Source organism: Pteropus vampyrus, unplaced genomic scaffold (genome assembly GCF_000151845.1).
Source record: "Pteropus vampyrus isolate Shadow unplaced genomic scaffold, Pvam_2.0 Scaffold145, whole genome shotgun sequence".
Classification (NCBI taxonomy): domain Eukaryota; kingdom Metazoa; phylum Chordata; class Mammalia; order Chiroptera; family Pteropodidae; genus Pteropus; species Pteropus vampyrus.
This window is the reverse complement of record NW_011888926.1, coordinates 1,809,381-1,820,591: the sequence shown is the minus strand read 5'-3', so window position 1 is coordinate 1,820,591 and position 11,211 is coordinate 1,809,381. Positions and strand designations below refer to the sequence as shown.

The 11,211-nt window shown below is 41.7% G+C and overlaps 1 protein-coding gene across 2 annotated transcripts; it reads right to left on the bottom strand.

Annotated features, from left to right (window-relative positions):
- Positions 1–3,779: 3,779 nt before the first annotated feature.
- Positions 3,780–11,012, bottom strand: PHF5A (PHD finger protein 5A). 2 transcript variants are annotated; one of them, XM_023535935.1, is made up of 5 exons: positions 10,820–11,012; positions 10,364–10,387; positions 9,697–9,863; positions 6,036–6,165; positions 3,780–4,449 (listed from the first exon to the last, which is right to left on the bottom strand). In XM_023535935.1, exons 1-4 carry the CDS (start codon positions 10,869–10,871, stop codon positions 6,070–6,072), a joined length of 339 nt encoding a protein of 112 aa, XP_023391703.1. In that variant the 5' UTR covers positions 10,872–11,012; the 3' UTR covers positions 3,780–4,449; positions 6,036–6,069. The 2 variants fall into 2 exon arrangements, with proteins under 2 accessions (XP_023391703.1, XP_011367345.1); XM_011369043.2 differs by lacking the exon at positions 6,036–6,165 and having other exon boundaries at positions 10,820–11,011.
- Between the last annotated feature and the right edge of the window lie 199 nt (positions 11,013–11,211).

The window sequence follows — 11,211 nt, the reverse complement described above, 5'->3', positions numbered from 1 at the left end:
ATAGAGGACAAACGATTCGCTGTTTATTCATCACAACTGATGTGAGTAAATTCTAGTAAACAACTTAAGTGAACAAACCTGTCTTTTGCTAAGACACGAAAACTGTAGTGTTCAAAGAAAGTAACAGTTTAGTCTTGGTAGAGACCACTGGGAATAAAATTGATAAGGAATTGAATTAACTGGAATTAGATGGGAATTAAAGTCCTTTTTTTTGGTGTCCCCTTTTTTTTATTTTAAGGCAGGAAAATTCCAACCGAGGGAAAGGATCTTTCATTTTTATGTTCTAGCGTCAAACTACTATTAAAGAGCTACAGGTCAGAACAGAGTGACATAAAGTGTCTCTGAAATTTACTCAGCTCAGTTTAATTTCCTGGGAAGTTAACTGTCTTAATTTAGAAACTGCTAACTGGAAGGCCAGGGTCCATATCTGGTGGATGTATTGTCCTGGCATAGACTGACACATTAACATTTTTTAAACGAGTTGACATTTAAAAATTGGGAGATTGCATAAAAATCTTAATTCACTATTTGTCCTAAATTCAAAAGATCTGGTAACACTGAGTCTTCAAGCTGGCAAATTGTTCAGCCATCACCTTTAAGACAGGACCTGTGCTCTGGTTCCCCTAAGGTCCCTACCTATCCCTACTGTCTCCCAGACATGGAGGCCAAGGGTCATGTACCGTTTATCATCATGTTTGGGCTATTCTTACACCCCTTCCTTTTCAATCAATTCTATTACCTAGACTCCCGAGTTTGTGCTTTTTTCAGCTCAATGTAATAAGTAAGTGAATGGCTGTCCGTTGTATGCCTTGTAGTGGATGGAGAGGCAAAAGGAGCCCAAGGATCTTATGATCTGGTTCATTGTTTTTAAACTCTGGATCGTGATCCATTAGTGGGGCCATAAGATCACTTTGTTTAATGGATTTCAGCAGAATCTTTAGAATGAAATAAAATGAAAAATATCAAAGTGCAATACACACAGTAAATATTGTTTCATGAAAGTTGTTACATGTATGTACTTGGCATGAAAATAGTCTGAGAGACTATTGTGGGGTATGGTGCATCTGGAAGCATTTATGAGATGTCAGGAGCTTAGAAGGAAGAGGTACCAAGTTGGCTGGCTGATGTGAAGGTGGGAGGTATTTCAAACAAAGGGAAACAGAGCCAAGAAAACAGGGAGTGTACAAGGAATGTCCCTTCAACCGCTTCATGAAGAGTAGAGAAAAGTGAGTAGAGGAACACCTTGTAGGTAGGGGGAGAGAGGGAAACATTTGGAGGACATTCAATGACGGGACTTAAATGTTTATGAAGCAGGGACCCACCGTAAAAGAACTACTACTTATGTAAAGCCTTCCAGTAAGGTTAGGCATTTACAAGGTCAAATTTAATCCTACAACCTGAAGAGGTAGGTACTGTTACCTTATTTAATAGGTAAGAAAGCAGAGAGGCTAAATGACTCACTAAAGGTGAACAGCAGAACAGAAGTCAAATACAGGTCTGATTATAAAGCCCACACATTTCTCATACTTTTTTTTTTGGGGGGGAGCAAGAATAATGTAATCAGTGCACAATATAAAGGAGATTAAATTAACGTGTGTACGCTGTACTTGAGAAGCTGGAAGCAAGACACCCCTTTCTAGAACTTAGAACCGAATTCTTAACAATAATCACATTCAGAAAAGGGAACTGCTTTCTCAGGCTGGCTGTGATGAGTTCAATTATTTAAACTAAACCTATGTAGGTAGTGATTTCAACAATGGAGGAAAAACGCCAGCAACTTTAAAGACCATTCTGATTTTTTAGGGCCATGCACAGATCATTATTCTAATTCTCTTCACAGATCTGTATACCGTTAAAGGTTAAAATTCAGCTTGTAAGCGGGTTTTCCCACAGAATTTGGTACCATCATTATCCCAATTTTTGCAACTGAAAAGAAATAATTCCCAAGTCCAAGGAAGACAACAATTAAATTCAAAACTATTTATCTCAGGTGTTCTCCACTCATTCATTGTATTGTATTTGATCTCTGAAATAAAGCAAACCAAGAATAGATTATGAAATTAGGTGACAGGAGTAGAGTTCAGAGGAACACACTGAGCTAAGGCTGAATGTGCCCCATGGCTTTCCAGTGTGGAGGGAGTATGCCCTTTGACATCCTACTGGGTGTTGGTCTTAAGTTCCCTTGCAAGATCTTTTAGAGGCATATACACTGAGGCTGACGGAGCGCAGCTTTTGAAACACTTGTAGATGCAAGATGTTTTGTGGACCTGGGAGGTTAATGAGCAAATTTTAAAAACAATGTTTTTTGGCAATACATTTTGACGCATATTGTGCATTAAAACTAAGTTACCATAGAATCGTTACTGATTGGGTTTTCGAATTTGTCGCACAGTTACTATACAATATGTGACAAATTCCAATCTGAAAGTGATGTTCTCTACAATTCTTCTGACATACCATGGCCCTCACCTGATGCTTCAGAACTGCTTAGAGAGCCTCCCAAACACATCACCCTGTTCAGACTGTTGTTGCCTCTGCCACAAATGAATGCTCTTATTTGCCCAGCCTACTCCATTTTCCTGTAAGTTCCAACATATGCTTCAAAGCCCAATTTATTAAATGGTTTCTTTGACTTCAATTTTCACTACTAAGCACCTGCTTTCTGCATGGTGGAAAATTCTTGGTTCCTGGTTCCTGCCATCATAGAATACAGCCTAGCAGCTGACAATAATTACCAAACGCTATAAACAAAATGCTTATGGTGCTACGTAGGAGTAGAAGGGGAACTTAGATTGGGAGTCGGGAGAGGCATCTCTGAGGAAATCTTTAGCTAGTCTGAAAGAGTAGAAGTCAGCAAGAGTATCCGAGCATTAGAGAAGGGTTAACAGGTAAAAAGCGCTGAGGTCGAAAGGAAAGCAGCGGGCTGGGAACTGAAAGGAGCCCCCGGGGCTGCAGTGTGGGGAGTGGGGGTGGCAGGAAAGGAGGTGCGGAAGCCTCAAGGATTATCTTTAGCCCTGCGGCCATGACCTTCCAACGCCTTCCTGAGGTGCCCCCAAGCTGGGCCAAGAACCCTTCCTTTGTGCATCCTCTGGGTTATACTGGAACTCCCTGTTTCTGGCAGACACCTTTATTAAATCCCTGAAGGCAGAGGTTATCTTCATTCAATTTTGGACACTTGGCACATCACAAATAAGAGTTTTGTTGATCCAAGCCAAAACTCTGACAAGAAGTCAGAAGACTCTCATTTCTTTCCTTGGCTTTGTCACCAAGTTTCCACATGATCTTAGCCAAGCCCCTTGGGTCCTCAGGACTCCGAAACCTTTTTCAAATTCATGGTGTCAAACGGCCTGCTTGATCAGACTTCTCAAATTACTATGTGCCTACTCAGGGTAACCTGCTATCACCTCTGGCAAGCACAAAGCACAGACAGATGAGTTAGCGTAAAAGTATGTCTGAATTTGCCCTTAATTTGTTCATTTACTTTAAAAAATATTTGAGTGTATGTGTATTTTATGAAACAAAGCAATTCAGTTCAGTTCTCCTGACTCATTGATTTGAATGCATTCTGTCTCATTCCATTCCCCATTATTGGAAGCTCTCTCTCTAGTTCAAAATTATAGTTGGACAGGAAGGATAAAAATAGCTTCTAAAAATGACTTTAAGTTTCCCCATAATCAAAGGCATGGATGGTTGTGAATTCCTTCCAGTAGAAATAAGAGGGCGAGGTGTTCTATGAATCCCAATACCTCTATTTTGAATCACAACTACCTGGAGATAAATTGGGATGGTGACTGACGACCAGAAAATAAACACCTACTTTATTAAATACAACAGAAAGGGTTTCCAATTTTTTAGAAGAAAAATAACATGAACCAGCACTACCTGGTGTTACAAGATCAAAATGCCCGCATTTATTGTTCTGAGAGCTCCCTACCACACTGCAGATGCTTCAAGGACAGATGCCATCAGAGCTGCTGTAAGACGCTTTTCCACTGCGTGTAGCTTCACAACCAACTCCTCAAAGACTGAAATGTTATTCCTATTTTAGAAGCTGTTAGTGTGGAGAGAACTTATCAATGTGGAAAACAGACTCTTGCTTCTTTAATTCAAGAAAAACCATGAACTAATCTACCATTTTTTTCTGTGATACAGTCTGCCGAATGCTCTGTGAAGAAGCCTTTTCCATTCCTACCACGTTATCTGGTGAGAGGAGGAGGGTAGAAAGGTGCCAGGGTGCCATGGGGGATTCGGGTTGCCGGTCCGCGCTCCGCTCCCTTTCTGCTGGCAGTAGTAGGCGTCTTTTCTGGCAGCTGCAGCAGCAGCTTGATGGGGCAGGGGGAGAAAGGGGCCGCCCACCCATCACCTCTTCTTGAAGCCGTATTTTTTGCGTTCATAGAAGAGATCTGTCTTAGAGCTTCCCAAATTGACAATCTTTGGGCAACCATCTCTCTGGAAAACAGAAAAGTTGTCATCTTTAAGCATGAATTGAGAGGGATTGAAGATAAAAAGAACTTTTGGATTAATGGTCTAGCCATGCATCCTACCAGTTTAGTTATTCTATTTGATCAATTGTTAAGAACTTACTAAGCACCTAGAACATAGCCAGGGTGTGTCTACCCAATCCAGTGGCCTGCACAGACAATGCTGGATTCTCAGCCCACTTTTGTTGCTAACATGATATAGTTGAGGTAGAATCTAAAACTCTTAAGATGTACTAAGCGTTTTCTTCAAGGGAAAGGTAAGAAATGGTAATAATCATCTATGGATCAGCTCTCTGGCTCTCCTCCACTATCCCAAGAAAAGGGGAGAACCTAAACACTTTAGGAAACAGCACCTTACATTTTAAATACCACAGAATATTGGGTTTGATGTGCCCTTATTAGTTTGCTTAATGTGACACACGGTCTTGGGGGCAAGTGTGTTCCTATGCTAGAGATGGCTGCTGATGGTCCATACTCTGATTTGCAATGACATGCTCCCTGGCCATTTTGCGAGCTTGAATGGTTTCAGTGAAGCCCCTGGGAAGCTGTGTTCTTCAGAAAAGATGACTCTATCAGTTGATCTGGGATGATGGGAAGAAAACTGGGGTTGCTACTGGAAAAAACCTTCACAGGTCTGATGATTTTATTAAACATCCATGTCAAAGGAGGTTGCTTCCTGTGCTGTTGGGCCGTAGAATGAATTCATCAATCCTTTAAGATATCTCATTTCTAATTCAGCTGATTTCTCTTCTCAGGGACTGATATGAACACTGTACAAGAATCTCTGAAAACGTACAAAGTCAACGCAACATTTTTTTTTCTAGAAAACATATACCATGTATTACACTGGGAACTACCATCTGTGGAGTTTGACGTGCTCAGGGAACCAGGATGTGGGCCCAGCCCTAATAATGGCTTGCTAGGTGAACTCTAGCCATATAATCTGTATTCAAAGTCCTGGTACAAATGAGGAAACGGCTGCCTCTTCGTGGCCCAAGGTAGCCTGATATTAAACACAACATGCCCTAAGACCTTTAGAGATGCTACGAAATCCTATGGTATGATGATAGCCTGTGGGCAAGGCACTCCCCTTCGGACGCATATTCCTCAACTGTAAAATAAAGGGACTGGTCAATGTTTACAAACTCTATACAGAGCCCTAGAGAGTCCTGAGAGGTGCCACCCCCAATATGTTCTCATTGGCAGTTTAGGTTAGCAGGCTCTGGAAGCTAGGCTGCCTGAATTTTGATAAATTATTAATCTCCGTGTCTCTTTTTAGTCACATGTAAAATTATTACAATGACAGATTCTACCCCCTAGAATTAAGAATCAATAAATATATTTAGAACAGTGCCTGGCATGTAATTAGTTTTTGATGTTATAAGACATTGCCAAAAGCAAATATCAGCAATTTCGTAATGATATAAACAGACGCACAGGTTCTGCATAAAATATTTCTTTGAAAATAGGACTCTACATATTTAAAAAAAAGTTAGACGGCCAATGCATTGGATTATTAGATTTTCGGCTTTTATAGCGTTTTCTCTGACTCACAGGTTTCCTGTTTTCTTGCCCATCCTCCCGTTTTTCACTTTCTATGCATCTCCCACGGGTCTCGTGGTTGTTTCCAAAGTGAGAGGTGAGGATGTGAGCACTGGACCTGGAAGGCTTTTGTTGGGTATCCCTGTGAATGGAGAGCATGGACAGGAAGGTGGAAGGACTCTTCAGAAACCTTGGAGGATGGTACAGGAGAATATTCGGGTGTTGAGCCAGAAGTTATTTTAAAAATACCTGCAAATGTCGGCCTCATGGCAGCAGCTCCTTTAGCAAACTGTATGTGTGAATGCTAAGTTTCCTTCTCTGTCGGTCTTTGTTTCCATTATACTAATTAAACACGACACCAGGAGTACCCTAAGCTGGGCTTCTGTCGAAACCAAACTCTGTGCCTTCGGCTTCCTTCTTGAGGAGGGCTGTGTGTCAAGTGCATTTCTACGGCAGGAAAGCAAGCTACAAAAATTACCCTCTTAACAGTGGTGAAACTCAGGACTTTCAAGTAAAACTTGAAAACTAACACTAATCATGTACCAAAATATAAAAGACCAACGGGAAATCTGTATGGAACTGAAATGCAGGAAAAGGCAATTTCAAAATTTTAAGATCAGAAAAATACAATTACTGAAAATGGGTCCATCTCTGTTTCTTACAAATCGTAGCAAAGAATTTCTGCTTTATTAACAGAAACTTGAAGGTGAAATGTTCATTCTTTCAGCAACTGTTTAAAGAATACCAATGATGTAAAAAACAGACTGAATGCTGGGAGTAGTATCACATTTTTTATCTGAAACTTTGTTTTTAAAGTCCTTTAAGCTCTCAGTAAATACATTCATGAGGTAATAAGGATTACTACTTCTTTTCTGTGGATATTTCTCCAAAGCCACACACAGCATGTTACTAGCAAAGCCAAGATTTGAACAGGCTTTCTGACTTCCGGTCTCATGTTTTTTCTAACAGGGCTTCCGAAGGCAAGAACCAAAACCTTCCTATGGTTCGGGCAGTTAAAGAGAATGATAAATTTGCTAATTAACTTTGAAAAGTATCAAATATCTTTTGCATTAATCTATCAAATACCTTTGGCTCTGCTGTTTATTTTTAATGGGAAGAAGAGAATGGTAGAAATAGCAAGAGAGACAGGCACAGCCTTAACCATGTGGTGCAGTGATTAGAGTTAAGTGCTTTGAGTTAGACTGTGCATTCTCAGCGGGGATAAAAACATCTTTAATGTCATAGTAGTCTGTCATCTAAAGCTCATCCATACCCAACAAAATCTTGTTCCTTGGTGTTTAATTCCTCTTGTTAGGGAGAAAACTGTTAGTTTAATTTCATGTAAATTTTAACTTTTCTCCTTGGTCCTTGAGGGAGGCAATAATAGAAAGAAATGTTGAGAAACATTGAGTAAGACAGACCTGGGTTTTAGTCCCAGATCTGCCACTTATTACTCATGTGACCTGGAACCAAGTTGCTTAATTAACATCTCTAAGCCTTACTTTCATCTATATCATATAGAATTTTTGGAACAGAATGTTCAGCACAGTACCTGGCACACAGCAAGAGCTCCGTAAATATTAGCTATTTTTACTTTCTGGTTGGGACAGCTGAGGAAAACGGTTAAGCAAAAGGAGTAAAGGAATCAAGAGTTGAAGGGGATCAAAATGATTTTGCACTAGAAATAACTACAAATTGGTCCTCTGGCAGCAGCACCCAGATATTATCCTAGACTCCTGAATACTCCTGAAACTTTGAAAAACTATAGAGAACACCCAACTGAGTTTCTTGGTCTATTGTCCTTAAAAATGATGAAAGTTGAAGGAATAGGAAAATAATAGGGGCTGTTTTGGTTGGGAAGGTTTCTGCATAGGAAAGTCTTAGCCACTTAATCTGTATGATGATCCGTCAGGCTGAAAGGCTGGATCATATCACTGGACTGCTTTTGTTCCTTGGAAACTATTGCTGAGTAAATGTGAGCTAGGTGCCTTCTCAAATATCCTTAGAACATTCTTGTATTATGTGAAGTAGAGGAAGTGACATCTAGAATAATGTTCAGAGACAGAATGAGGCACGAGGATCCAAAAGTATCAGGTCACAGACCACAGGCAGACGAGTCAGACAGAAATTAATGTTCATTAAGCACTCCTTGGTTGTAAGCTTATGCCAGATAAGGACTCTAGCTACAATCATGCGAATAGTTCCAGAAAATGGCCTTAATGGACTCTTTAGCAAGTTTAAGAATTATCTGTACTTGCTCTTCACTGCTGTCATCTTACCCTGGTTTCACTGCTTATCAACTACCAAACATCTACTATGTACCAGACACTCTGCAGGCGAAGCTCCCCTGGATGACGTATAGGGTCAGCACCAAAATGTGTACCATTCTTACACTACATGCCAGGCACTGTACCAAGAAGTGGGGAAAAGGAGATACCAAGACACAACCAAGGTCCTTTCCCTAAAGGAGTGTAGCTGGTGGAACAGATCAAGCAGGATATGATTTGACAGTCAAAAGTAAAATGCAAATCAGAGTTTAGGGCAGGAGAAAGTTCAAATCAATGACTGAAGTTATTCATACTTTATCTATGACTCTTCTCATCTCCCTAAATAATAGAAGACTTAATAGTATAAAAAAAGTCTTATCTGGCCTGATTTGTCCCACTTACTGGGGGTACACAGGATTCAAACGCACAGACCACTGAGATGGCTGGGCTGTTTCTCCTCAACATAGGCACATCCTACCAAAAGGGTTTATAAAAGCACAACTTGGTGTAATGGGGACACCAGTAGGTTTAGCCAGACAATCTGGGCTTGCCACTTATTAGCTGGGTGAGGGACTGTAAAACGGGGATAATAATAATCCCTATTTAACAAAGTTAATGTGAAGAATAAGGGAGACTATATCTATAAACTATCTACTCTCTATCACAGGAATATTAAGAATTATATCTTTTGCATTATCCTAGATTCGGTAGCTGGATACCTTCTGTTAGCCTACTGGTACTGTATCACACTTCTTTTTCTTGTGTTATAAGAAAACAAGCTGATTCATGGGACTGTCCCTCACCCCAAGAAGTCTGCTAAAGAAAAATGGTAAAAGTCACCCTTCACATGGTATGGATCGATAAGCCCTCTATCCTACATTTGGTTCAAGGAGTTGACTCACTAGCCACTGCCACCACGCAATATCAAGGGGCAAAATATCATGAGACAGAATCAATGAATTCTACAGTAATAAACCAAAGGCATTAGCCACTTAAAAGCTGAAATCAACCTGAACTGTCTCATGTTCAAATGCCGCATCCGCCTAAAGTCCTTAATGACAGTAAAGAGAATTACTGAATGGCTGTTACACACCATGCACTGTACTAGGGCTTACAAAATGCAGGATGTTGTTTCTGAATAAAAATAATCAGAGACACATCAAAGGAATAGAGAGAAGGCTCTCCAAATTGCTGGTGTTTACAAAGATTTGCTTCTCTTGCATTTTTGCCCTTGACTGAAAATAACTGCCTTTTAATGGACTACACCCAGTTCAGCTCACAGAACTTCAAATTATAACCTAGGTGACTAGCTGAACATAGTAATCTCCACAGTCCATAGGAGTTTGCCATGGGCGGTAAAGTGTTTTCAAATAAAAGATCAGATAGAAAGCTTAGAATACACTCACATCCTTCTCCTGGATGGTGCACTCCTTACAATAATAGGCATCGGAGACTCCGGGGCCTCCACAGATCACACAGCGCCCCTGATAGGAGCCATAGTTACACTCATCACATATGCGCACCAGGGTGCAGGGACGCACGTAAGAATCACAGATCACACACTTGCCATCACCTGTGAGGAAAAGAGAATGGAGTTATGCCCACTTGCAAGCATCTCAAGTCCTCTGCCCTCTTCCTACTATGGGGAAACACACTAGTCTCCTGAATGTGACTTTAGATCCCTCTACTTTGGCATCACAAAACTTGGCTTACTTAGTGTCCATCCCCACAACACATAGGAAAAGTTAATCAACATGTAAAGAGCTTACAACAGCACTTGGTAGATAAGTCTATATAATTACTGGCAAAAATGTGTGTGTTGGAGACCAGGTCATGCTACTTCCCGTCCAAAGCTAGAGATTTTCTCAAAACCTAAACACAGTGTCTAAAAATGTGCAAGTTGGAGTGGGGACGTGCAGGGGGCCTTCGATTGCAGTCTGGCATTCAGTGTTTATATGTTTCCGGGCACATCGACTCAAAGCCCTCTGTGGTACTACAGGAAACGCTCATTTGCTGACTCCACAGAAACTGAGTGGGAGGGGTGGGGTGTTCGGGAGGGCGTGATCCACTCACATTTTTCACACAGTCTTCCGATGGCTGCAAGATCAAAGACAGTAAAGAGTACAATTAGAATTAAGGTTCTGACGAAAAGGGGGAAAAACATCCTCGATCTTGGAATGGGGGGACAGGAGCAGGGACTACAGTAAGTCCTGAGCGATCTTATCTCTCTTTTCCCCATAAACTTCCCAAACCCACACCCTCCTGAAGCTCCTTCCAGGTCCTGGGCAATCTCAGAGTTTCTCTGGACCCCTCCCCGGCCGCCCGCCCGCCTCTGGGTCCCAGAGCACGCGCGCCACCGCTTTTCATCACAGGCCACAAACCCGCGCGCTCCTATACCCCCGTAAGGCGGGAAATGTGGCATCTCCAAAGTAAAACCCGAAGAAGAGACGGGAACCCCCAACTCCCAGGAACCTCCAGCTCCTAATACTACCCCAACCCAGAGAGCCGCAGGCATGGAAGCCGTCTCACCAACACCAGCCTGCTTGCGGCAAAAGATCAAGTCCGGATGATGTTTAGCCATAGTTCGCACTGGAGAGGGCCACCGGAAGCTTCGAGACTTCCGTCCGACCTTTAACCCCCTTTGTACCCTCCCCCTTGTCGCCGTGATTGGTCCCCTAGGCTTCCATCAGCGTTCATAATCTCTGCACCAAGACCCGGTCGTTCTCGCGCGATCAAAAGCCCTAAATTCCAAAGTTGAGTTTCTGTGATAGCTGGGGAGCCAGGTCCTGGCAGGAGCGTTCAAGTAATAAAACAATGCGTTTCCCCGATTTGAATGAGAGAGACAAATGCAAAGTACAAAGGTGACATCTGCACTTCGATAAGATATCTTTGTGCGATATTTACTTCCGTAAGTGCTCTTA

What these genes read in the sequence shown, in the direction of transcription:
- PHF5A (XM_023535935.1), bottom strand. Translation starts at nt 10,871, where the DNA reads ATGGCTAAACATCATCCGGACTTGATCTTTTGCCGCAAGCAGGCTGGT. An exon ending in CCGCAAGCAGGCTGGTGTTG is followed by an intron (nt 10,388 to 10,819) that starts GTGAGACGGCTT and finishes TTGATCTTGCAG; the next exon opens with CCATCGGAAGACTGTGTGAA. An exon ending in GCACCATCCAGGAGAAGGAT is followed by an intron (nt 6,166 to 9,696) that starts GTGAGTGTATTC and finishes CTCCATTCACAG; the next exon opens with GGATACCCAACAAAAGCCTT.